At 41.7% G+C, this 26,949-nt stretch overlaps 2 protein-coding genes and 1 pseudogene across 13 annotated transcripts in view; 1 reads left to right on the forward strand and 2 right to left on the reverse strand.

The window, feature by feature from the left end:
- The window catches only part of RHOBTB3 (Rho related BTB domain containing 3), a 56,912-nt gene extending 56,546 nt beyond the window's left edge, over positions 1-366 (reverse strand). Inside the window, exon 1 of the mRNA XM_043464619.1 lies at positions 111-366. Within this exon, the coding sequence (XP_043320554.1) occupies positions 111-112 (2 nt within the window). The 5' untranslated portion in view covers positions 113-366. The remainder of the gene's footprint in view (positions 1-110) is intronic.
- Positions 1-26,949, forward strand: part of SPATA9 (spermatogenesis associated 9) — a 53,975-nt gene that overhangs the window by 165 nt on the left and 26,861 nt on the right. The window contains exons 1-6 of one of the 12 annotated variants that reach the window (XM_043464626.1): positions 726-865; positions 3,552-3,781; positions 6,357-6,703; positions 12,724-12,851; positions 24,958-25,022; positions 26,746-26,834. In XM_043464626.1, coding sequence (XP_043320561.1) covers positions 26,769-26,834 — 66 coding nt within the window. In that variant the 5' untranslated portion in view covers positions 726-865; positions 3,552-3,781; positions 6,357-6,703; ... (1 more) ...; positions 24,958-25,022; positions 26,746-26,768. Of the gene's footprint in view, positions 1-725; positions 866-934; positions 2,745-3,551; positions 3,782-6,356; positions 6,704-12,723; positions 12,852-20,745; positions 21,375-23,176; positions 23,196-24,957; positions 25,023-25,931; positions 26,006-26,028; positions 26,597-26,745; positions 26,835-26,949 lie in introns of those variants that run through there. The other 11 variants (XM_043464628.1, XM_043464627.1, XM_043464630.1 and 8 more) reach the window with 11 other exon arrangements.
- Positions 22,972-25,619, reverse strand: LOC122440806 (annotated as a pseudogene).

The following is a 26,949-nucleotide window of genomic DNA, read 5'->3' on the forward strand; positions in this document are numbered from 1 at the left end:
GGGGGCAGCGCGCGGCGAGGACGGGCGCGCGAGAGCCCCCCGGGCCCGGGGTGGGGCGCACGGCACGCGCCGGGGCTGGAGACCAGAGCGGGCCCGCGACGCGTACGTACATGGTCTCCAGTCCCCCGGGGCCGGGCGGCGACGCGGAGAAAGGTCGGCTCTTCGCGGCCTCCGGGGGCCAGGCGGCGGCGTGGGTTCCGCCCTCCCACCACCACGCGCGCCCCCCAGCAATCAGCTCATCCCGGGCCGCGTCTCCCCCTCCTCGCGCGCCTCCAGCGCCGCGCCGCCGACGCAGAGCGGGCGGGCGAGCGAGCTCCGGGGGCCGCGTGCGCGCCGCCAGCCAGTCAGGAAGTGGCGGGGCGCATCCCGGGGCGGGGGGGACCCGCCGCTCCCGCTCCGGGGCCCCCGCCGCCGCCGCGGAGACTCTCCCGGCGCCGCGCTCCCCCGGCCGGGCGGCCCGCCGCCGCGCCTGCTGCTTCTGGCTCGGCGGCGAGTGGGGGAGAAGCCGGGCCTCCGCCCCCCTGTGCGGGCCGGGCGGCAGCCGCACGTGCCGGCCTTGGAGAGGGGGGTGTCCTCGGGCGGACGCGGGGGCCTCGCTCCCCGCTGAGGCTCCCCCCCGAGCCCGGGCGGCGGCGGCGGCGGGCCGGATACAAAGGAACGGCCAGCGCGGGGCGCCGCGGAATATAAATTAATAAATACGACGCCCCGGCCCGAGAGCTCCTGGTCACCAATCCGCCTGCAGCAAGTTTGCTCAACTCGAAAGGCTGTAACCGGAGCCGAGCCGGGGAAAGGGGCGGGGGGTGGTGATGGGGCGGTTGCGGCCCCCGCTCCCTAAAGACTAGGGGAAAAAAAAAAAGAAAAAAAGGTAAGGGAAGCCAGGGAATCCAGCCCCCTGGCCGCTCCAGCAGCCCGATTTTTTTTTTTTTTTTCTCCCCCCCTTCTTGGCCTTGACCAAAAGTGTTTTTACCAAGTCTGCCGCTTGGTCATTTGTCAGCATGTAGTACAGCTGTTTTCTACAATCATACTTGGGAGGAAAAAAAGAAAGGCAACATTCATCGTGGTGCAGAAAGGGTTCTTTGTTCACGCACCAATTAATTCGCGAACGTCGCTTCTCGGGAGGATTATTTACTCTACTTCAAGCTATATTTGGCATCTTTTTTGACCAAAAGCCGGAGGATTCTTGTTGTTAAGTGTTGAGGTTCTGATTGTGATGACTGTAGGAAGTCGTTACGAGTGATGTTGCTTAACGTGTTTACAGATCAAATGCGAGCTTACGTGGAGAGGTTTTCGGTACGCGTTATGGCTACGTGGTTAATAATAGCTCCTCAGACCAGCTGAAAAAATAACGATCATGCTAATGCAAGGATACTTTAGATTCTTTCATGATAACGCCCTGAACTAAAGGCTGTGAGTGTCCCCAAAGGGCCTCAAACCGCCTCGATGCAAGTGAACTCTGGAATCCACTGGATTCGAAGAGGAGCTAGAGTTTACTCTGGGGCTCTGCCTCTCCATAAACATGAAAATTCTTGCAAGTGCTCCGTGTTGAAAGAGTTCTTGTTTATCCTTTATTTTGCCCTACTTTAAAATGTTGCTGTTTCTTTTCTCAACAGAGCTATTTTGAGGCTACGAAACAGGCGGTGCTGAGTAGGGCAGTGAAAAAACCCCAGGGTGAGAGGCGTTTGGAATGTGAGCAGCTTTTTATTGTGGGCCCCGGCTGCTCAGCTGAAAGGAGTTTAATAGTTTCTCGTGCTCAGATAGGGTATAATCGGGGGCATTCTTTATGTGAGTCACTGATGTTTAAAAATCTTATTTCCCTTTGCACTCAGTGTAGTTTCTGTTTTAGCCTCTAGAAGCACCCCGAAATAGTACAAGATCACCTTTTCTCATGGGTCATCAATCACCACCAGTAACCCCAAGTCCAAAACAAAGACACTGGAATGGTTGAATGGATATGGAAAAGGTGGTATATACATAGAAAGAAATATTCTATCTAAGAAAAGAGGGAAATCCTGTCACATGTTACAACATGAATGAATCTTGAGGGCAATAAGCTAGTCATAGAAAGACAAAGACTGCATTATTCCATTTACATGAGATATCTCAGGTAGTCAGACTCTTAGAAAGCAGAATGCTAGTTTTAAAGGGGCTTTTGGGAGAGGAAAATTTGGAGTTCAATGAGTATAGAGTTTCTGTTTTGTAAGATGAAAATGTGAAAAGAACTGTTGCAAACAAGTTGCATAGTACTGTGCATTTTTAAATGGTGGCAATGGTCAATGTTGTGTTTAATGCATTTTAACTCGAGACAGAAAGAGAGTTAGAGTTGCTGGAAAGTGGCAGGAAGGGTTGGGAAGCTGGGAAGTTGCTGGGGAGTGGCAGACAGCGTTCAGTTTTTCCTCAGTTATTGAGTATGTAAGCCAGGCCAGCACTGGTACGCACGGGAGATATTAAGATACATAAGACCCAGCCCTTATCCTTGAGAAGCTAAATCTATTATTAATGGTCACTATGTTGTGAATATTGATGCATCTGATCCTTTTGAAAATGTACTTGTTCATTAAAAACTATCACGCAGGCTTATGCATTCAGTAATAGAGGTGGGAACAAAGTACAAGGATAAAGTTCAGTGAACATTAAGAAGAGACCTGTACCTTCTCTGTCATCAGAGAGAAGTGCATGGAGGAAGTAACCGCTGTCTTAGGTCTTAGAAGAGGAGGAGAAGCCTGTTAGCTTGGCAGGAAGGGGAGGTAAGAAATACTGGAAACAACGGACAGACCTTATTTGAAAATCACATGCAAAGATGGAGAGATGTGGATGATCATGGCTTATTCAGGGAACAGCAAGAGCTAAAATTAGTGCTGGTCTTCTGACGCCTTCATTACAGCAGGCAGAAGTGAGAGTGGTAGAGGCTTCCCAAGAGATTTCCAAAGTCAGACTTGGTGATACTCAAGTTATAACCTTGGAATCTCTAGACCAACTCTGTTTATTTGACAAAGACTAGCTGGATGCTCACCAAACCCATTTTCTCTTCCAGGCCCCATAGATAAAGGACATTTCCCAGAGTTTTTGCATGTAGATATGGCCATGAGATTAGTTCTCACTAGTGGAAGGAATATGATCCCTCCTGAGCGGTTAAGAAGTTGTACAATCTCCATTTTTTTTCATCTGGCCATCTACCAACTGGATGAAGCAAGGTCAACCTTGAAGCCATGTGTTTGAATGTGTTTGATCTGCAGCTTGGAAGCAACCTGCGTCTGTGAATGATTAGTTACAGCAGAGCCTCCTCACCGCATGCAGTGTACTGATATGAGTGAGAAAACAGACCTTTATTGAATTAAACCAGACATTTTGGGGTCAATTATTACAGGAGCTAGGCACACAATATCACTAATGGTCCATTTCCTGATATCGTAAAGATTTTTTTTTCATAACTATCTTAAAGACTACCTTTTAAATAATCATTTCTCTTTTATGTACAATTTTTATTTGTTTTATATATTTGTAGTTTCCCTCATTAGTAGCATTAAGGGTTTGTTTGTTTTTACTTTTCCCAGGGTGTAACAAATTGGACTATCTTATGTCCTCCAACCTCAAGGTCACTGCATAACACACAAGGAAGGATCTACAGCCTTAACAGTATGTTTTTGTTTCCTGGCTGGCATGCCATCATTTCATATTCATTCAGATAGATGTTCTTATCCTGAGATAACATATAACCGCATATGAATGTAAGATGCATCTCCAAAGTGGGCAGCCGACATCAACCCCTGAAATTCCTGAAAAGGTATTTGAATTTTTATCTTCAGACATTTATTTTTTACTCTCCCCTCCCCCCAAAAAAAGGAAAGAAATTAAGCTCTGCTGATATTTAATCAGGATTGCTGGTGGCACCCCGATTTGATCCCAAGGTGGGCAGGCATTCCGGGTGTTCTGGGGAGAGGGTGGGAGCATCACAGCACACAGTGAGAGGGGGAGGACTCTCTCCTTTCCTCACTTTTTTAAAATTGTTTTTTAGTTGAAGGATAAATGCTTTACAGAACTGTGTTGGTTTCTGCCAAACATCAATATGAATCAGCCCTAGATATACATATGTATAGGTAACATATTGCCACATGTTGCAGTTTCTGTATCTGACTAAATGGATTTATAGATGATATTTAAGTAAACCATTACAGCATGGATCAATGGAGACAATGTTAATAATGCAAGAACAGGCAAACACAATGGACTGAGCTGACATTTCGGGCACTCTTTGGGAGTCACACTGCAAGGTGAAAAACTAATGACTAATCAGACTGACATTCGGTTGGCAGGAATCGTTAACAACTGTTTTAACAGACTTAGAGAATGGACTTGTGGACACAGCAGAGGAAGAAGAGGGTAAGAGAACTGAGAGAGTAGCCTTGACATAGATACGCTATCCTGTGTGAAATAGACAGGCAGTGGGGAGCTGCTGTTTATCACAGGGAGCTCCGCCCGGTGCTCTGACAACCTGGGGGTGGGTTGGAGGGAGGGGGCATATGTTTGCTGATTCACATTGTACAGCAGAAGCCAACACAGCACTATAGAGGAATTATTCTCCAATTAAAAGTAAATTAAAAAAAACTGTTTTAGGTATGGATTTATAGTTACTTTGGCTAACATCTTCACCTGGAGGATGCATTACAGTTAATAGATAATGTTCTGAGTGAAAGTGAAAGTCACTCAGTCATGTCTGACTCTTTGTGACCCCATGGACTGTAGCCATGGGGTCCTCTGTCCATGGAATTCTCCAGGCCAGAATACTGGAGTGGGTAGCCATTCCCTTCTCAGGAGATCTTCCCAGCCCAAGGATCGCACCCAGGTCTCCCCGTTGTAGGATTCTTTACTGCCTGATCCACCAGGGAAGCCCAAGAATACTGGAGTGGGTAGCCTATTCCTTCTCCAGCGGATCTTCCCGACCCAGGAATCCAACTGGGGTCTCCTGCATTGCAGGCGGATTCTTTGCCAGCTGAGCCAACAGGGAAGCCCTATCACAATTAGCTAATCACTTAAAAACTGGACATTCAAACTTGAAGATAAAGCTCAATGATATTTCTAAAATGTTTAAGGAATGAACAATTCAAGCAATACTTTAAAGAAAATTCACCAATTACAAATGCTATGAAGTCTTTTCTGAGCTTCCTTAAAAATAAAAAGTCAAAAAGCAACATACCGTTGGGAAAATAGTTTTCTTCTTGTGAAGATAAGTGTTATTCCCAGAAACACATGGAACACAAATGGGGGGAAAAACTGCGTTCCTTTGATAGCAAATACCTTGAGAATATGAATATAAAACATTGCTAAAGACCTAAAGACACAAGTATTGGAGCATGTTACGCAATGTGGGAAGTTTACTATAGTGTTAAACAAAAAGAACAGATGTTTTCAATATGTCTCATGTTGTGGTGTTGAATAGATTCTGTTTCAGTGTGGTATTTACTAGGTTGTGTTTCAGTAATGAAATACATTTTAAAATGACAATTCTGTGGGCCACTAAAGGAAAGCTACAGTAGAGAAGATATTCTTTCTCTAATACAACTTACGATGTTATTTTCAACAATTGACTTTAAGAAAACAAACTTTATTTTATGCACAACTTCTGTAAGTGAATGAGTTACTTAGACTTTAAAAAAAAAATGTTTAAAGGAAGGAAGGATTCCAAGCTGACAGTGAGAGCAACCACATGGAATTCATTTGAGGTATTTCTCATAAGCAGTTTTCCCAGCAAAGAAGCTGGAGCCGGGAACTAAGGTTAATTTTGTGAAAACAAAACTTGTATAGCAGTTTTTAAAAATACTTCTTCACTGTGAAATATAACACACACAGAAAAGTGCATAATACTGATGCATGTAGTTAATAAATAATTATAAAGTAAGCATTCCTGAGCAATCTCCCGGTCCAGAAAATGGAGCGTTATCAGCAGTTATGCAAGGGTGCACACACACACACACTGCCCCCCACTCACAGCTGCCCCTACTCAGTTACAGTTCTTTATCTTAGAATCGTGAGCCTGATTTTTGTGATGACTATTTGTTTATTTTTCCTTACAGTTTTACTATCTATATGGGCATTCCTAAGCTGATATTCTGTTTTTTCTTGTCTGTGAATTTTGTATAAGTTGAGTCTTATATATACACTCTATATACTCTATACACTGTATATATTCTATACACTATACACTCTATATACTTTTTTGTGTCTTGGTTCTTGTGCTCATCTTCATTTGTAAGATTTATTTATGTTGTTGTAGCTGTGGTTTGTCCCTATTATTCCTTTTTATTGCTGAATAGCATCCAGTGGATATATGAATTACTATTTACCTATCCATTCCATTTTAGATGCACGTGTGGGTTATTTCTAGTTTTGACCTATTCCAATCAAAGCCTGATGCGAAGAACTGACTCCTTGGAAAAGACCCTGGTGCTGGGAAAGATTGAAGGCAGGAGGAGAAGGGGACGACAGAGGATGAGATGGTTAGATGGCATCACCAACTCGATGGACATGAGTTTGAGCAAACTCCGGAAGTTGGTGATGGACAGGGAGGCCTGGCGTGCCTGCAGTTTGTGGGGCTGCAAAGAGTCAGACACGACTGAGCGACTGAACTGAACTGAACTGTCAAGCAAAGCCACCAAAGACTACTCTTGTTTTAAAATGTAGTATCTTGGTGGATATGCTAGATCACAGGGTAAGTGTATGTCTAATTTTGGTAGATAGTGCCCAACTGATTTTAAAAGTGGTTTTAAGTATTACACTCCCATGGACGGAGGAGCCTGGTGGGCTGCAGTCTGTGGGGTCGCCAGGACTCGGACGCGACTGAGCAACTTCATTTTCACTTTTCACGTTCATGCGTTGGAGAAGGAAATGGCAACCCACTCCAGTGTTTTTGCCTGGAGAATCCCAGGGACAGGGGAGCCTGGTGGGCTGCCGTCTATGGGGTCGCACAGAGTCGGACACAATTGAAGTGACTTAGCAGCAGCTGCAGGTCATGAGAATTCTCCCTGTATTTCTTAATATGCTTAAGTAACACTTAGGATATGCCAGACAGGGGGGCTTCCCCGGTGGCTCAGTGGCAAAAGATTCCCCTGCCAATGCAGAAGATACAGGAGATGTGGGTTCGATCCCTGGGTAGGCAAGATCGCCTGGAGGAGGAAATAGCAACCGACTCCAGTTATTCTTGCCTGAAAAATTCCATGGACAGAGGAGCCTGGTGGGCTGCAGCCCATTGGGTTGCAAAGAGTCGGACATGACTAAGTACACACACATGTCACGTCATATGCCAGATATATTAAGTGCTTTATAAATACTGACTTTTTAAATTTTTGAATAACCCTATCGAGTAGGTTCTATTACTATTACTATCCTAATTTACAGGAGAGAAAACTGTAGCTTAGAGAGGCTAATTTACTTGCCTCTCAAGTAAAATAGTGAGAATCCAGGAGCTGTGATTCAAACTTAGATAACTAGCTCCAGTCAGCAATCCCTCACCCACTCTGTGTTTTGTGATTGAAAATGCATGTAACCTATAAAAACTCTGGTCATCTTATAGGTTTTTTAAAACCATTTGAATAACATTAGGTAAGATGGAAATGTATCCATCAGATTTAACCAAAATCTTTGCATAATAAATGATAAGACTGAAAAATAAATTGGTGTTGTTGTTCAATTGCTAAGTCATGTCCAACTCTTTGGACCCCATGAACTACAGCACGCAAGGCTTCCCTGTCCTTCACTATCTCTTGGAGTATATGACTTAGCAACCCAGCTAATGGAGCACTTCTTCCATTTAAATTCCCATATCTTGTTGAGCTCTTTTCAGAGAGCCTTTAAATAAACTGAACATAAAAGCAGACATCTATGTTGCTGTATCACAAAATGTTGAACCAAGATTTAAAAGATAATGTTGTTGTTCAGTCGCTAAGTTGTGTCCGACTGTTACTAACCTCATGGACTGCAGCACGCCAGGCTCCTCTGTCCTCTTCTGACTCCCAGAGTTTGCTCAAATTCTTGTCCATTGAGTCAGTGATGCTATCTAACCATCTCATCCTCTGTTGGTCTCTTTTCCTTTTGCTTTCAATCTTTCCCAGCATCAGGGTCTTTTCCAATGTATCGGGTCTTTGCATCAGATGGCCAGAATATTGGAGCTTCAGCATCAGTCCTTCCAATGAATATTCAGGGTTGATTTCCTTTAGGATGGGCTGGTTTGATCTCCTTGCAGTCCACAGGACTCTCGAGAGTCTTCTCCAACACCACAGTTCAAAAGCATCAATTCTGCAGTGTTCAGCCTTCTTTATGGTCCAACTCTCACATCCATACATGACTACTAGAAAAACCAGAGCTTTGACTTCCCTGCCCTTTGTTGGCAAAGTGATGTCTCTGCTTTTTAATATGCTGTCTAGGTTTGCCATGGCTTTCCTTCCAAGGAGCAAGCATCTTTGAATTTCATGGCTGCAGTCACTATCCGCAGTGATTTTGGAGCCCAAGAAAATATAACCTGTCACTTTTTCCCCTTCCAGCTGCCATCAAGTGATGGGAACAGATGTCATGATCTTAGTTTTTTCATGAAGCGTATTCAGTTGTTATTCTCCATAAAAGATTTGTTGGCAGTAACATTCTAGAGAAAAGTATATTTTGTATTATTAGTAATACATTAAAAAGATTTTTTTATGTGATTTACTTCATCGTTATCTATTGAAAATTTTCTATTTCAATGTGTTTTACTGTGGTCACGATATATTAACAGTAACATGCTTGTCATTTATAAAGATACTGGGGGTGTACTCAAAATTCTTACGATAGGGTGCTCAGTCAAAAAATTTGTAGACTACTGGTCTGGCGTCTGAGGCTGTGTCTTAGAGGGGAAGCTTAGGATATCACAGTGGAGTCCTGGTCTGCCAGGAAGCAGACCAGGACGCTGGGCTAGCTGCTGCTGCAAGGGCGGCTGTGAGAGAGGAAGTAAGGGGGAGATAGGAGAAGGTAACACAGATAAACCGCAGAGCTACTTGCCTAGAAATCAGCCCAGTGAAAAATGTATTTGTATTGTGCTAACTAATCTAATGAAAGATAAACGTTTGCAAATTTACAGAAAAATCACAGAATTCAAGATTAGCTTTTTCTTTTTTTTTTTAAACCACCAGAGCCTGCAGTACTTCACATAAGTAATGCAAGCAAAGTCAGGTAGCAGAGTCAGTAACCATACACTCAGTCTTGAGAAAAGTTGATGTTCCTCTTTTTATTACCTGGGAAACTCTTCTTAGAGAAACAGTCAGCAGTTTTCTTCTAAATTTGTGGATCTCTTCTAAACTACACGGCTGCAATATCATTCATTCTGTTTGCAGAAGCTGAAGTGAGAATCCGTATCATGTACGGAGCCAACTACTGTAAGCTCTTTCAGAAAAGGTCTAAGATGTTCATTTGTGTGTTTGTTTGAACATATCTATTCACCAGTGTTATTGTGCCCAATTATGTTTTTCAAACAATTGTTCCGTTTTTCAGTTAAAATGTTGCTTTAAAAATGCCAGAACATATATTCCTTGGAATCAGGATTGCCTCTTTGTTACCAGCACTTTTCAAAGGTTTGAACTTCAAAGAAACCTGGGTTTTTGGGCTTTACTATGCCTGCTGTTATTTGGCCCTGGGAAAAAATATTTGTAAATATCATAATCAAGCATATTAATTGTATAATTTATTTATGCATAATATCTTGTGAAGTTTTCCATGTGTAGACCTACAGATATAGGATATTAAATTTGAATGGTATAATATTTTGTTGCTAGCCCTCCTTTTTGCAGAACTGAAATATATTTAAAAAATAGATTGTTTTCAATATTCCTATCATCTGTTTCCAGTTTTAACTGTAATAGAAGTTACGCAGTTTCCAGTGGTAAACCCCTAAGCCTTCCGCATCTCTTATACGCCTTTTATTTGACCAGTTCAGGTACGTGCATCCCTGCCAAGGCCGTCCACTAGGCATCGTCCTGATGGGAGCACTTCACAAGCATGCTTTCACGTGTTCTCCTATTTCATTCAACAGCTATCACAAGCTGCTTAACATGACTTCTACCTTCATGCAGTACTGCTGATCCTTATTTTTCTAGAAACTTGCTTTTTACTTTCCACTTTTGCGTCTGTGACCCTGTCTACAGTTAAACGCTTTTTACAGTGAACAACTATTGAAATTTTCTTAGTGATTTTTTTTTTCTGAGGCAAGCCCTACTGATACCATTAACTACTAAGTCACCAACTTGTATTCTTGGGGAATAGTCCTTTTGTCATTATAACAGATCATTCAGCTTATCTGAACGGTGTTGTTTTCTCTTCCTTTTTGTCCTGCTTCTGTCACTTTTTCCAGAGATCCCTGTGGACACATTTTTACTAGCATTGCTCTCCACACTTGTTTTTTAGAGCCCTTTCCATTTAAAAAGTCTAAATCTGGGACTGGAGAATTATTGTCGATGGGTATTGTCTCCTCTCACTTTTAAAGTAAAACGTCTGGGCTTGTGTGATTATTATCATCTCTCCAGCTGTAGTACCGGTTTGGCCCGCACCCCACCCCCGCTGTAGCCAGATCCAACCCCCTTTTCAACCAATAAGTGCCCAACTCCTACAGGGCAAATACAGTTTCTGCTAATGAAGGGGCTTGTTTCATGTGCTTCCTCAAGATGTTCTAGTTATAAGCTCCTTCCCAGTTAAGACTAGAGTGAGGCCAGGCAATTCAATCTACATTAAATGGCATTCAAACCCTCCTCCGTGAAGTGATAAATCGGGGAAGCTAAAAGCAAAGTCAGTTCTGGATGAATCCCAGTGGCAAGCAGAGCCTCTCAAATTTTCCACTGAATATCCCCAAAATGAGAGGTAGAGTAAAGCCCTAACATTCCCAATGCCTAATGTGCCACCCAGGTAACGGCATAAGTTGCCCACCATAAGCTTTTTTTTTTGGTCTTCTCAAACGGTGTCCTTAAACCATAGTATATTGTTGTTGATTTAATATAAAGGTAATAGTTAAATTACTTGGCACCAGGTAAAATGAAAGGATAGGCCTTTTACATTATGACTTAAGGAGAATTTATGAAATTTAAAGAGAATTTATGAAATTCTGAGGGGCAAGAAAACTCTAGTGAAATCTAGAAAGCAGTTCAATTTTTTTGAACTGATTAGTTAAGAAACTATATTTTTGTGGGTCAATAGAAACAAAAGAATAATCAGTAGTTGTAATTGGAATGTTTACCACATTGGAAAAGATCTTGTTTTTATGGGTCATTATGTTGAACTCTTCAGAATTGTGAGAAAGGTCAATGGCTCTATGAACAAAAAGAATGAGACACTCAGAAATGTGCAACCCTGGCATAATGCAAGAAGCAGTGAAGTATCACATAATACAAAAAATACAAAACAGACACAAAAGCAGAGTTTGTTTTGTTTCATTACAGGTGTTTTAGTACTCACTAGCTGTAGCCTTGAAATGGAACAGTCTGTTACTAGGTCGCTACCCATGAACAGTCATAAACTGTACACAATTCGTCACTCCCCGGGCTGGACTCTAGAATTAGGAGGCATATTTCAGCCAGTGCTTTTTATTAACTCACTGTGATTTCTAATAAATTACTCAGTCCTCTTGCATTAACGATGATTACAACAATGTTTTGCTAATGACTCCACCATGATCTCAAAGATTTTTTTATGGTAGGAGGACAGATTGATTTAAATAGAGTCACTGTTCTAAACCACCATGCTAGAAATGTCACAGGGAGAGGCCAGCTGGGCTGCTCAAGCTGGTCTCAGGATGACATTGCCTCAGTCGAGTCACATTTTCCAGGGCTCATTCCTTGGTTTTTGCAAGCCCAGAACTTTTATTTTGTCAGGGTGTCCAGAGTTGATCATACGCAAGGGCTGAAGGTTGTGCTAACCCAGTGCACAAGAGGCCAGTGTGTAAACTATTTATTCATTTACAATCACAAGGTTAACTCTCAACGGGCCTGGAAATCTAGGATATGTGGCCAGCATTTTCTTTTCCCTTTAGGTAAGTCTACAAGGGAAGCCCTTCGTCACCTTCTCAGTTCAACAGACATTTATAAAGCACCTAAGGTATAGGACCTTTTGATTCCAAGGAGTTTACATTTTAATTAGAATTATGGCAGCATTAAATTGTGTATGGAGACATTATTTTCCAGAGCAAACTTCAGTAAGTGAATGTATGCCTTGATCAGTTCCCTAAAGTTTTATCTTCTGGTTGACAGGTTCAGCCCTTTGAAAGTAAAAGTGTTAGTTGCTCAGTCATGTCTGACTCTGTGACCCCATGGACTGTAGCCTGCCAGGCTCCTCTGTCCATGGGATTCTCCAGGCAAGAATTCTGGAGTGGGTTGCCATGCCCTCCTCCAGGGGATCTTCCCGACCCAGGGGTTGAATTCAGGTCTCCTGCATTGCAGGCAGATTCTTTACCTTCTGAGCCAGCAGGGAAGCCCAAAGGGCTGATAGCTGTCTGCATGATGGGATTAGCTGCGAAGATTATCCAGTAGCCATTCACAATTTTGTTGTTCAGTCGCTCAGTCGTGTCCAACTCTTTGTGACCCCGTGGGTGCAGCACACCAGGCTGCCCTGTCCCTCACCATCTCGGAGTTTGCCCAACTTCATGTCCACTGAGTCGGTGATGCCATCTAACCATCTCATTCTCTGTCCCCCTCCTCTCCTCCTACTTTCAATCTCTCCCAGCATCAAGGTCTTTCCAGTGAGTCAGCTCTTGAGAATCATGGATTTCTCAAAGGCACCACATTCACAGGCACCTTCTAAGTATGCTTCTTAAGAAATACTTCAAAGGAACTTGATAACCTGCTAAACAGGTATGCAGACAACTGTGTATAATGCACCTGTATTTTCTACTTCTAGATTCTCACATCAAGGAGTGACCTAAAAACATGGAGTCTTCTAGAGCCAGTCTGGACCCCATCACCACCCACTACTCAATAGAAGGGCATTTCTCAGGCAAATTCTTCTTAAAAACTTTATAGCCAGTTTAACCCAACATGCCCCGTTTCCTGATATTCTTACTACCGGCCCAACTATACCTTATCCCGATCATCTAGGTTTGCCCATACTTAGCTTTGTACTGAAAGTTTTCGGTTTACCTTGTGGAATTCCAGTCTGAGTGGAGGAGGAGAACCAGACCATTACTTCTCCATCCTCCTGAAGAATTTCTGTTCTCTGAGACCCAAGAGAAACTGAACTCCCACTTCTCTCTTTTTCCTGTTGCTATCTCTGGGTTGCTAAATTTTACTATAGAAAACCACAAAACTTTGCAGATTAATGGTGCTACCAATTCATGGTCTGCATTCTTCAATCGGCATTCGGTACCGCCTGGCAAACGTAGTTGATGCTGCTGTTTTCCAAAGTGGTCCAAGCCTTCTCACTGCCCACCACCTCTTCATCAGGGAGAAGAAGGAGGCATCAGGTGGGGAACTGTCTCAGCTTCCCACTGCTAAGCTGACAAACTCACTTGCAACCACATATATCCTCTTCTTTTTCCTTCAGTCCCAGTGCAGTAAATATCCTTCATCTTACTCAAGGCTAGTTGCTCTGGTGGTGCCCGATGGGCTTCCCCTTTTGACCCTGCAGGGAGCTGCTCTTTCTCTGCATCCCTTTCTTCTCCTGTCTTCACCATTTACCTCTCTACTGTTCTTTACTCTCAGCACGTGTGAATAAACATGTCCAAGTCTCCAGGTACTATTCTTTCCTCCCCCTCTGGCTGGAAGCAACTTTTTAAAAAATGTTTTGAGTTCTGAGATACTTAGTTCTCTAACTTGTCAGGACTTGTATACTGTCTGTAATAAATTTTCTGGTATTTTAAAGAGACTCGTTTTAAGTGCTACGAACTTGCTCACCTGGAAAATGACTGTGACTATTAGAATTCATATGTTATAAAAGTTCTTATGGCTAAATGTTGTTTTCTTCTTTAAACTTTTAAATTATGAAATATATAAAAAGTACAAAGCATAGATGTATAGTTTAATGGATAACTATAAGACAAACACTCATTTAGTCAACATTCTAATAAGGAAATACCCCCAACCCATGTATCCCTTCTGGATCCTTACCTTCTCATGCTTCAGAAGGTGACTACTTTTCTGAATTTTATGGTAAAGCTTTCTAAACCTTTTTTTTTTTAATGAGTTTAACTCTTTCTTTGCCCAAGGCCTGCTTGTCTCTCATCTCCACCCTGCTCTGTATGCTGGAAACCTAGCTTGTGTAAACTGTATCCATAGGCTCCTTTTCCTTTCTGCCTTTTAGTTGCATATAGTCAGTGGGGAGATCAGAGGGAGCAGGATGAGAAAGGATATATTCCTTCCCTGGCTTCTCCTACAGCATCTCTCCAAGGGCTCACTGGGCTGGTTTCAGTCACTGGGGTTAGCCAGAGAAAGAGAGACAATGGGCTATGTAAGTGTGTGTGTGTACATACAAAAAATACTATATATAAAAGAGAGGTTTAAGGAATTGGATCATGTAATTGTGGCGGTTTGATAAATACAAAACCTGCAGGTTAGGCCAGCAGACTAGAGACCTAGGGAAGAGTGTATATCAAGTCTAAAGGTCGTTTGCCAGCAGACTTCCTTCTTAGGGGAAGCCAGTCTTTGTTCTATTAAGGCCTTCGATTCATTGGATGAGGCTCACCAATATTATGGAGGGTGATCAGATGATACCACCCTTATGACAGAAAGGAAAGAGGAACTAAAGAGCCTCTTGATGAAGGTGAAAGAGGAGATTGAAAAAGCTGGCTTAAAACTCAACATTCAAAAACCTAAGATCGTGGCATCCCATCACTTCATGGCAAATTGATGGGGAAACAATGGAAACTGGGACAGACTTTATTTTCTTGGGCTCCAGAATCACTGCAGATGGTGACTACAGCCATGAAATTCAAAGACGCTTGCTCCTTGGAAGAAAAGCTATGACAAATGTAGGACAGCATATTAAAAAGTAGAGACATCACTTTACTGACATAGGTCAGTATAGTCAGTCAAAGCTCTGGTTTTTCCAGTAGTCGTGTATGGATGTGAGAGTTGGACTATAAAGAAAGCTAAGCACCAGAGAACTGATGCTTTTGAACTGTGGTGTTGGAGAAGACTCTTGAGAGTCCCATGGGCTGCAAGGAGATCAAACCAGTCCATCGTAAAGGAAATCAACACTGAATATTCATTGGAAGGACTGAAGCTAAAGCTCCAATACTTTGGCCACTTGATACCAAGAGCTGACTCACTGGAAAAGACCCTGATGCTGGGAAAGATTGAAGGTGGGAGGAGAAGGGGGCAACGGAGGATGAGATGGTTGGATGGCATCACTGACCCAATGGACATGAGTTTGAGCAAACTCTGGGAGGTAGCGAAGGACGGGGAGGTCTCAGTCAGTTCAGTCGCTCAGTCGTGTCCTACTCTTTGCAACCCTGTGGACTGCAGCACGCCTGATTTCCCTGCACCAAGTGCCTTAATTTTTGGCTTTGATCCTGGGGCAATTACAGTTACCAAAATATGTAATGACTATCAGTGATAATGTAGGACAGTTGCTAAGGTCAGACACAAAGTTTTGAAGATCTCTATTTCAACTCCCTCACTTTGCTGATTAATAAATTTGAGCTGAGGGATTAAGTGACGGTAGTTCCTACAGGTGGTCAGATCAGCCCCGACACTAATATCCCAGGGTCTCTTGCCTTTTAATCGTAGGATTTCCATATTCACATCACGTCATAGCACATTATTTTTTGTGATTTTTCCAAAGTTGCTATTGGTGTGATTTAACAAAAAACTCGATACTTTAGGTGGGGGAATGAATTGAGGGTAAAGAAATCTCTGAAAAATAAAGGTTTTACTGAGTTGACAAAATTTGAAAAGGTGTTAGCTTTGGGGATTAACTTTCTTCTGATACTGTTGCTAGGCTTCCTCCCTAAAAACCATCCTCCCTTTTCTTCGAAATGATGTCTGTCTGGCAGGACCCCTATCCGTTGGGCCTGCAGTTTTCATCACAAGTGAAACCAAGCACATTCAGCACCATTTGCTCTTCTTGACCGGTAGGTCCGAACACCTACCTGGACCTGAGTGTCTGGGATTTTAGGCAGAAGAGCAGTCCTCTGGGATGCCTCCAAGGGCATGCAAAGTTGGGGGAGGAATAAGGTCTTGGAGGAGAGGCCAAGACAACCTCTGCTAGATGCCTGTGCCATATCTGGCCGTGGGCAGGCTACCTTTGCACAGGCCCTGAGGACTGGAACTCCCAACTCCAGGGGTTCTAGAACCTCCTGGAGGCTGGCGACTGGACTCTGTCCCAGGTTTCCTCATCACAGGCCTGGCTTTGCTCCAATGCATGGACATCACACGTTGCGGCACGTGCTGCGGGAACCAGCCCTCGGGTCTCCCATCACTTACGTGTGGAAGGGGGCGCAGGCAGGTATTGGGCTGCCCCTTTGCAGCCGGGCTGTGGTGGAAGCGAAGGCTGTGGCCAGGAGGCCAATGAGGGCTCCAAAGGGCTGCCGTGGTAGTGTCTGCACGCCCAGGTGGGTGGGCGGCCTCCACCGGGCTCCTGACCTGCAGGTGGTCGAGGGGCACCCGGAGCCACGCAGCCCCATGTGGGGCCTGCCCTTCCGGGGGAGCTGGTCCAGGTGAGGACAGCGCTCAGCACGATGGGCGCAGGCCCGCGACTCGCCGAGAGCGGTCATGTCGATGATGAAGAGAGAAAGGGATCTTTCTTCCTCATACTGGGCAAGGATGGAAACTGAACCAAGACAGTGTGAGTTACGGAGAATTACACCGTGAGCCTGAAGGTAAACTCTCTGCAGAATAAAGGTTAAAGTGAAAAAGTTGCTCAGGCGTGTCCAACTCTTTGCAACCCCATGAACTGTACAGTCCATGGAATTCTCCAGGCCAGAATACTGGAGTGGGTAGCCTTTCCCTTCTGCAGGAGATCTTCCCAACCCAGGGATCGAACCCAAGTCTCCCTCATTGCAGGCAGATTCTTTCCCAGCTGAGCCACCAGGGAAGCCCAAGAATACCGGAGTGGGTAGCCTATCCCTTCTCCAGGGGATCTTCCAGACCCAGAGACTGACCTGGAGTCTCCTGCATTGCAGGCTGATTCTTTACCAACTGAGCTATCAGGGAAGCCTTACAGAATAAAGGTGCTGAGTTTAAAAAAATAAAAAACAACTAACTGATTTTGCCCCAGAGATGAAGCAATAACTATATGAAGGGGCATATGCCCTTGACTTAGTTGTTCTTCACTGTCTCACAGGCATGCTTCCTTGACATTCCATAAAGTAATGGCCTAGTCTTCTCAGTTTATACATGGTTCAGTTTCACTTGCTATAGTACAGTATAGTATATTATTACTACATGGGATGACATTCATTTGCTGTGTCTTCTCCTACTGTAATACAAGCTCTGTGAGAGCAGCGATCCCACCTGTTTTACTTAGCACTGCCCCCAGTTTCTTGCACAGCGTCTGATGTGTTTACCAAACAAAAGGTTTTCAGACTTTGGCCTCTCAGAGTTGACACCCTTTCTCTTGCTTGCATAGAGCACTTTGTGTTACTGCTTTTATAATATTTTATTGTAATTGTCTTTGAAACTGTTTTATATTACCTGCAACAAGGACTTTTCATGTTCATTTTTGTGTCCCAGGTCCCTGGTGTACAGTGGGCACTCAGATTTTGATTGAAAAGGTAAAAGCTGTCCATAATAGAATTTCCGATCATGTGAATCTTTTTCTAAACTTCTTAGACCATCTTGGACTTCCCTGGTGGCTCAGACGGTAAAGCGTCTGCCAGCAATGCGGGAGACCCAGGTTCGATCCCTGGGTTGGGAAGATCCTCTGAAGAAGGAAATGGCAACCCACTCCAGTATTCTTGCCTGGAAAATCCCACGGACAGAGGAACCTGGTAGGCTACAGTCCATGGGGTCACAAAGAGTCGGACATGATTGAGCGACTTCACTTTCACTTTTCACTTTAGACCATCTTAGAGTATTTCTCCTATTGTTATTGTCTCCTTTTTCTTTCTGCTCTTGAAAGTCACTCACTCCAACTAAGAGAGGCAGTATGTTGGACGAGAGAATTCAAAATATTGAAAACAGAATTTAGACAAGGGTCTTTGCTCTGCCACTTCCTTGGTGGGGATACTTTTTTAAATTCCTCAGAGCTTGATTCATCAAGGTGCTACAGAATCCGCCTGCCAAATGCAGGAGATGTCAGAGATGCAGGTTCAATTTTGGCTTGGGAAGATTCCCTGGAGTAGGAAATGGCAACCCACTCCAGTGTCCTTGCCTGAAAAATTCCATGGACATTATATGGGGTTACATTATATGGGGTCGCAAAGAGTCTGACGAAAATGAGCAGTTGAGCGCACACACAGATAGACATAGTAGAACTTATGCATGGCCCACAAAATCATCCTGTTTTCTATCTTTAAATAGAATCTGAAAAAATAATCTGGCTTTACTACATCCTTTGAAAGAAAAACAAAGCTTGCTTTTCCAATCTTTTAACTGCCTAGATAATGCATTTTAGATATGTTTAGTTTGGGGTTTTATCAACTTGTTTGTGTGAAAATTGAGTACTAACTACAAACTGATGGTGATGGTTTAGTCACTAAGTCACGTCTGACTCTTGTGACCCCATGGGCTGTAGCCCACCAGGCTCCTTTGTCCAAGGGATTCTCCAGGCAAGAATACCACAATGGGTTGCCATTTCCTTCTCCAGGGGATCTTCCCAACCCAGGGATCAAACCCAGGCCTCCCGCATTGCAGACAGATTTTTTTCCCAGCTGAGCCACAAGGAAAGGCCAAGAATACTGGAGTGGGTAGCCTATCCCTTCTCCAGCGGATCTTCCCAACTGAGGAATCAAACCCAGGTCTCCTGCATTGCAGGCAGATCCTTTATCAGCTGAGCTATCAGGGAAGCCACCAACTACAAACTGGGCAGATGCAATTTAAGTCATTGGTCGAGGGGACTTCATTTTAAAATAAAGGGTATTGTTATTATAATTATTGTCTATAGCCTTCATAGTTTAGGATTATAGGCAATTTATTATACTTTTAACTTACTTAAGAGGATTAGTTGGTGCTGACTGGACACCAGTGTTGTCTCGTAGCAAATTCAGATAAATTTGCACATGGTGAATTATATCTTGTCTGGGCTCAGCTCTAAACAAATGTCATCAACTTGCTGTAGATGTGTTGGGTCAAAGAAAGAGTGGAATGTATCCTTTAGTGTTTAATTTTTAATGCAGAACAGTTTTCTTTTTTATACCTATGTCGAATTACATGGAATGACCAATTTTTTCTTTTTTATCTTGTTTGAATATTATTGCTTTGACCAGGGAGATCTGCTTAAGCATCTAGGCAATTAAGCTATACATTCTGTGACTGCAGGGGAAGGGACCAAAATACAAAATCTGTATTTTTAGTCATGCCTGGCAGACATTACAACTTGAAGTAGATGAATCTGAGACTCTAACCGAAGGCTGTAAAAATATGTGGACTGTGGATACTCAAATGTGTTTAATATTGCTTTTCCTGAAAGGTTTCAATTTTAGGTTGCCTATTTCCAAGGTGAAGATGTCTATCAGAAGATGCATAGCTGCTCAAAAACTCTTATTTGCAATTATGTCTACAGATTTGATGAGGGAGCTGTAAGAAGATTTCAGTCTAAAACATAGATTTATAACATAACTTTTCTCAGGTTAAAATAAGATCTTTTCAATCAGAAGAATATTTTATCTCATATGTAGTTAGTTTTTTCAAGTGTTATATAGAATACAGTTGTGAAACATTCACTTCAAAATCTGAGCAAGTTACTAATGAAAGAAATGGCTTTTTTTGGTCCATAGAAAATAGCAAATTGTTTGATTCTGTTCCACTGGATGTGAGTTCCAGTAGAGCAACTGTTTTCACCTATTTTATTCACTACGCCATCACATAATAGTTGTTTATTTAATATTTAATGACTGAAAGACATACCCTTACCATTGTTACTGGAATAACCTTAATGATAATTTTTTCCCAAAGTTGTTACAGCAATTTGTTCATCAGGTTATTTTCTTTCATTGTTTTTATTAAATATTGAGAAGATACATTTACAAATTGCTGCAAGAGATAAAGATTGCAATACTTTGATACCTGCACACGTGATTAAGTTTTAGAAAAAATACACTGTCATTACCTTCAAAGTCCTTGTATGCCCTTGTGCAATCCCATCTCTTCATTCCCTCCTCAGAGGTCGTAAGCACTGTCCTGAATTTTATGTTTATGCTTCCCTTGGTCTTTTCTCTATAGTTTTACCATGCATATGTGTACTCCTAATACATTGCTTGGTTTTGAGTGGTTTTGAACTTCATATAAATGGAATCATGCCTTCGTAGTTCCTTCAAGCTGGCTTCTGTGTCCTCCTCGTAGGGCCCCATTAATCTTCAAAAAGCTTTCTTCCTTTCTGGCCTGAGATCTCCCTGCTTCATCCTATATTCCTGCTGCTACAGACTGCTATCAGCTATTTCTTCAAGGAGTCCTGGTTCCTAGTAGAAGGGGGGGTGGTATTTTAAAGCCTAGGACCTGGGTGTTAGATGTGCTCTTTTCTACTGAGGGGGCAGTGTTTCTAACTGTACTGCTAGAAAAAAGGTATTTTTAAAAATCATGAGTTTATGATGATCTTGTCGATTCTGTTTAACATTATGGTGTTTTACTTTGCCCTTTTTTTTTTTAATTTCAGAGTTTTACTGTACTGCACTGAAGGAGCAGCAGGATGGTTATACAGTGTTCTCTCCCATTCTGCTTTGAAAATCTAAACTACTTGCAAATTCTTAAGAATACCTTTACCACCAGATTAGAGCATTAAGTATAATAACCAATTTCCTAATAAGTAAAGTCTCACAAATTAAAATACATTTAAAATAGCTTTAAATGCATTCTTCACAAGTAAGTCAGCATATATTTTTGTATCATGTTCACTCATGCTTAAGAATTAAAGCAAGTATATTACTCTGATGGAAATATGGGGAAATCTCTCATTCATGCAATATACAGGGATAATATTTCAAGTTGAAGGGAAAAAAAAATCCCAGTCTTATTTTTTTTAATGTATCCATATATAATCACCTACATGATAGATAAAGAAACCTGTGAAGTTTCCCAAAAGTCAGATTTTCAGTTCATCAGAAGCACCTGATGTCTACAACTAATTTATAACTACATGGCATTTCAAGAAAACAAAAATGAGCCCTATGAATTCCTATAAACAAAAGCTTCCAATGGACTGAGGACAGGAAGTCATTAATGCAATCATTTCAAGGATTATGGTTGTTCCTAAGGAGTACAAGTTCAAACCTGTCAATACCAGAGGTATCATTTTATATTAATTTATATATAAGTCCATTTAAGTTCTTTATCAGAGTATAATATATGAAAAGGGCTTCCCTGGTGGCTCAGATGGTAAAGAATCTACCTGCAGTGCAACAGAGGCAAGAGACTCAGGTTCAATCCCTGGGTTGGAAAGATCCCTTGGAGGAGGGAATGGCAGCCCACTCCAATATGAAAACAGTCTTTCCACAAGCAAAAAAAAGGGATATTTCTCAGCCATCAAAAAGAATGAAATGATGCCATTTGAAACAACATGGAGGGACCTAGAGATTATCATACTAAGTGAAGTAAATTAGACAGACATATTGCGATAACACATATATGGAATCTTAAAATATGATATTAATACAAATGAACTTATTTAGAAATAGATTCATGGACATAAAAAACAAACTTACGGTTACCAAAGAGGAAAGGAAGGGGAGGGATGAATTAGGAATTTAGGATTAACAAATACACACTACTATATATAAAATATGGGGCTGGTTAGAAAGTTCGTTCAGGCTTTTCTGTACCAGTATGATCTTTCTGGTCAACCCAATAAATAAAAACAAGGGCCTACTGTATAGCACAGGGAGCTATATTCAATATCTTGTAATAGCCTATAATGGAAAATAATCTGAAAAAAGAACATGGACACACACATACGCACGTATGAATCACTTTGCTGTATAACTGCAGTACTGAAAATCAACTCTACTTCAATTAAAAATATAAAGCCACTCAAATCATTTGTAGGTCTTGTAACCAATTTGATATGCAACTAATTTTTTCCAATTTGTTTTCAATTTTTAGTTGGGGCTTACTTTTTAGAAGTAAATATTTGAAAAAACTTACATATATAGTCTTTCGACCTTTACTGCATTGTATGTTTTCACTTACATAATTTTTTATCAGTACTAAATCCATGAACTTGTACACTTTTATTTTCTATTCTCATATATATAGAATAATAGACTGCTGTTAATCTATTCAGTATTATTTAGCAAAAAAAGTGTAAAGGAAAATCAAAGACAAGCATTCTCAGTGTACCTATTTCCTTATAGAGCTCATCTTGAATTAATTCAGTTAATTATTTAGGTTATGTCACTATCAAGGGAAACTCAGTTAAAATGTAGTACTTTGTACGTGGAGAAAACACATTTTCTTCCCATGGTGTTTAATAAACATTATTGTTTGTATGTAATGTATCTTAAGTGTTTTGCATTGACATTTTAGTTAATTGACTCTATGAAGACTTTGGTAGGGCTTCCTGGTGGCTCAGAGGGTAAGGAATCCACCTAAAGTGCAGGAGACCCGGGTTCAGTCCCTGGATTGGGAAGATCCCCTGGAGAAGGGAACGGCAACCCACCTCAGCATACGTGCCTGGAGAATTCCATGGGCAGAGGAGCCTTGCAGACTATTATAGTCCCTGGGGTCGCAAAGAGTCAGACACAACTGAGTGACTCACACAGACATACACAGACTTTTTTTTTTCCAGTTTCATAATTTATTATACAAATGGAGTATCACATGGTGAGTTCACATTAGCTTCTTCAAGCGTGGGAACTTAACAGATAATGGACTGTTCACAACCTGTTCATGTTGCTTTTGCAGCTGGAGTTTTTTTAGAGCTTAACTTGAAGTCTAAGAATATCAAAGCAATACCTCTGTATGTGGCCAGCACACAATTCATTCTCCCTGTGAGAATGTAAGAGTTGAAATATTTTTTGACACCAGTGAAATGGAACTAGGCATCAGTTTCTGGACCCCATGATTTCAGTCTTCCAAAAGGCTCAAACTCCACGGCCTGCGTCCTTCACAGTAAGCCACTGCCCCTCAGTCCCTCTGGAAGATTCCACCTCCCCCTCACGCAATCAATCATTAACACAGACTTTGTTAATGATTAAAATTTTCATCCTGCCCAAGACATGTTACAAATTGCAGGAGGATTCTTTACCTGCTAAGCCATCAGAGAAGCCCCATTAAGGACATATTTGTGTAAAACTGTAAAAGCATTATCTAAGTATTGGGAATATAACCTTGAGCCAACCAAAGACCCTGGGCTCATGAAGTTTATATTGTGATGTAGGAAACAGACAACAGGAAATCTGGCCTTCCCAGTTTCCTATCATCTAACCAACCTCAGAAGTTCCTAAGCTGTATGGCAATACTATTGTTGCTAATTCTGTCCTCTGTGTGGTCTATCATTTTACTGTAACTATCTGAAGACTTCCTTCAGGCTCTCAGGTCTACTTCATATTAATGGTACTCAACTGGAGTTGTAGAATATAGTTATTAAACCATCTTAAAGGAGAAGCAAAATGTATGTGTGTGTGTATATATATATATATATATATAGAGAGAGAGAGAGAAATACCTTTGAAAATCTGTACTTACAAGATATTAGCAGGTATTTATTTTTCATGTTAAAAAGATGATTACTGGTGGGGATGTAAACTGACAGTCATAGCCAACATGGAGAACAATATGGAAGTTCCTTTAAAAAGTAGAACTAGAACTACCATGTGATCCAGAAATCCCACGACTGGCATATACCCAGAGAAAACCATAATTCAAAACAATACCTGAGTTCCAGTGTTTGCTGCAGCACTGTTTATAATAGCCAGGACATGGACGCAACCTAAATGTCCATCGACAGAGGAATCAATAAAGAAGATGTGGTACAGATATACAATGGCATATTAAATTACTCAGCCATAAAAAGGAATGAAACTGTCTCATTTACAGAGATGTGGATGGGCCTAGAGACTGTCTTACAGAGTGAAGTAAGTCAGAGAGATAAAAACAGATATCATAATATTAACACATACATGTAGAATCTAGAAAAATGGTATAGATGGTCTTATTTGCAAAGCAGAAATAGAGACACAGAGATAAAGACAGACATTGTATGAGGGAAGGGGGTGGTGATGGGATGATTTGGGAGACCAAGATTGACATATATATACTACTATGTGTAAAATAATTAATTAGAGCCCACTGTATAGCACAGAGAAATCTACTCGGTGTTCTGTGGTGACCTAAATGGAAAGGAAATCCAAAAAAAGGGATATATACACATACATATAGCTGATTCAATTTGTTGTATAGCAGAAACTGACACAGCAGTGTAAAGCAACTATATTCCAATAAAAAAGAGGATATTGTTAGACTAAAAGTTAAACATTTGCAGTCACTCTAAAAAAAGATGATTCTTTACCTTACAGGAGGATTTATCTAGGGTGAGTTATTATATTTTAAAAGTTCCCTTAGTACATTTCAAATAATTCAATTTACAAGCATCCTGTTTACATACAAGCTACCTCAAAATTGTAATTCAAATTTTTAAGTATGGAATACTCAATCATGAGTTGTAAATAACAACAAATAACTAAACATAGCCACTGACATTATTTCATCTAATACTGTCTATAATAATGTAGTATATGTAAGGATACAGGCATAAAAAATAAAGCCCCAAATAATAAATATTATCAGGTATGGTCACAAATGTAAGTAAAGGAAGATGGGATTTTTTTTTTTTAACTTATCACCCTGTCTTTTTCCATCACTTCCTTTGCAGGGAGAAGGCCATTAAGAGAGAAAAGATGAAAAGAATTTCATTAGCATAACTAACAACAGAGTCAGGTAAGCTTGGAGTATGGGAAATATTAACATGATATGTTTTCCTATAGATTTTTTAAAATTGTACAGGATGCCTAGGAGGGGAGAATGGATGAAAAGAAAACTAGGTGAAACAATTGGGGGCTCGGACATTGAGGATGGTAGATGGAAAAAAGAATTTGGGAGTTGATGGGCGTGGAGAACACAGATGACCAAGAGAGAGGTCCCAACGGGTGTTACTCTGGTAACTCTGATAGCCAGGTATCTTAGTAGTACAAATAAAGGGTTTCATTTTCGTGTAGACTCCCAGTTCGTGTGTTCATCACTGTCTAATAATATTTTCTTTCTGGCAGTAGATTTCACTTTCCAAGTGGTAAGGGTATAGTTCTCTTTACATCAGCTTTATGATGGAGGGAAGCAGGTGCTGTTCAAGGGCAGAGAGGTGGTTTCGCTATGATGGAGAGTGTTCTCAGGCAGGTGAGGACTGAGGACTGGGTGAAACCTGGGGATCTGGCAGGCATCACAAGCTAGAAGGATCCTATGATGATCATTTCTCTTTTCCTGGTAGTTCCCTTACACAGACCTCCAGCAGCCAGTTTTATGCTTGCTGAAGAAATACATCTAGCTATAGTTAAATATAAAGGCTTCAAATTAAAATGGATTTGAGTTGACCAACTAGCTTATTCATACTAAAATGTAACCTCTTTGCGACCCTGTGGACTGTAACCTGCCAGGTTTCTCTGTCCCTGGGATTCTCCAGGCAAGAATCCCGGAGTGGGTCGCCATGCCCTCCTCCAGGGGATCTTCCCAACTCAGGGATCGAACCCGTGTCTCTTTAAGTCGACCTTCAGTGGCAGGCAGGTTCTTTACCACTGGTTCCCTCTGGGAAGCCCACAATATAATCAAGTGAGCATGACATGCAGTTCTTTCCAGCTTTGACAAGGGGAAAATAATGGTCGTCTGAAGTGAGAAAGTACTCAAGGGACAAGGATGAAGAAAACAAAAAGGTGAGATTTTAAAGAAGGCAAACCAAAGACTTCATGATTTTGCCTTGGCCTGACCTAGTGATCCTCATTTGGGTGAAGGAAAAACAGCTTGTGCATAAGTCTCTTTCTGAGTTAACTGCTGGTGTTTCTTTTCCGCTTGGCATCAAAGGTAAAGCATTTCTTTTAAAGCGTATGCCAACTCTTTCCAAAGGGTCTCAGATGATCCAATAACTGAAGTATCACTACAGAAGTTGAGACAAAATTCAATTCCTATTGCAGAACTCCTTAGTGTGCTTCATTTTTTAATCTCATTTCTCCTCCCCTTGTGGCTCCAAACACACTCTTCCTCCTCTTAGGCCCAGAGTGATTTCAGAGGATTCTATAGCAAGTTCCTAGAGACCCATTGTGCAGTAACAAAGAATTCTCTGGAACTGCAGGTTCTGCCCTCGCTTGCTTCCCTGAGTGGAAAGGTTACTCTCACCCCTCACAAATGGTAGAGGAGGACGGGCAGTGCCCAGGCCTGCAAGCTTGCCATGAACTAGGAACTCAACATGCCAGTCAAACCTGTTGGGTGGATATGTGGGCAGGTGTTGAAGAACTTTTCTGGAAGAAGTATGCACACTATTCTTGTGAAGGGGATGGGGGTATGGAAACTGGGAGTTAAATCCCCAAGGTGGACCCAGCGTTCCGTCTTCTTTTGAATTTGTCTAGGACATTTTTAGTTAAGCATATTTTTACCCCCTAACTTCTTTTTGTCTTAGTTGAGGGGATCCAGAAAGTAATCATGGACCTTATAGATGAGTTTAAAGATGAATTCCCTACCATCCTCAGAGTATCACAGTCTAATCAGGTAATGTGATTTTATAACTTTGAAAAGAACTGTAAAATGTATATTGTATTTTTAGTATCATACCAATTATTGAATTTGCGATTATGAGATCAGTATTTGAAACTCAGAAAAACAT

Source organism: Cervus canadensis, chromosome 4 (genome assembly GCF_019320065.1).
Source record: "Cervus canadensis isolate Bull #8, Minnesota chromosome 4, ASM1932006v1, whole genome shotgun sequence".
Taxonomy (NCBI): domain Eukaryota; kingdom Metazoa; phylum Chordata; class Mammalia; order Artiodactyla; family Cervidae; genus Cervus; species Cervus canadensis.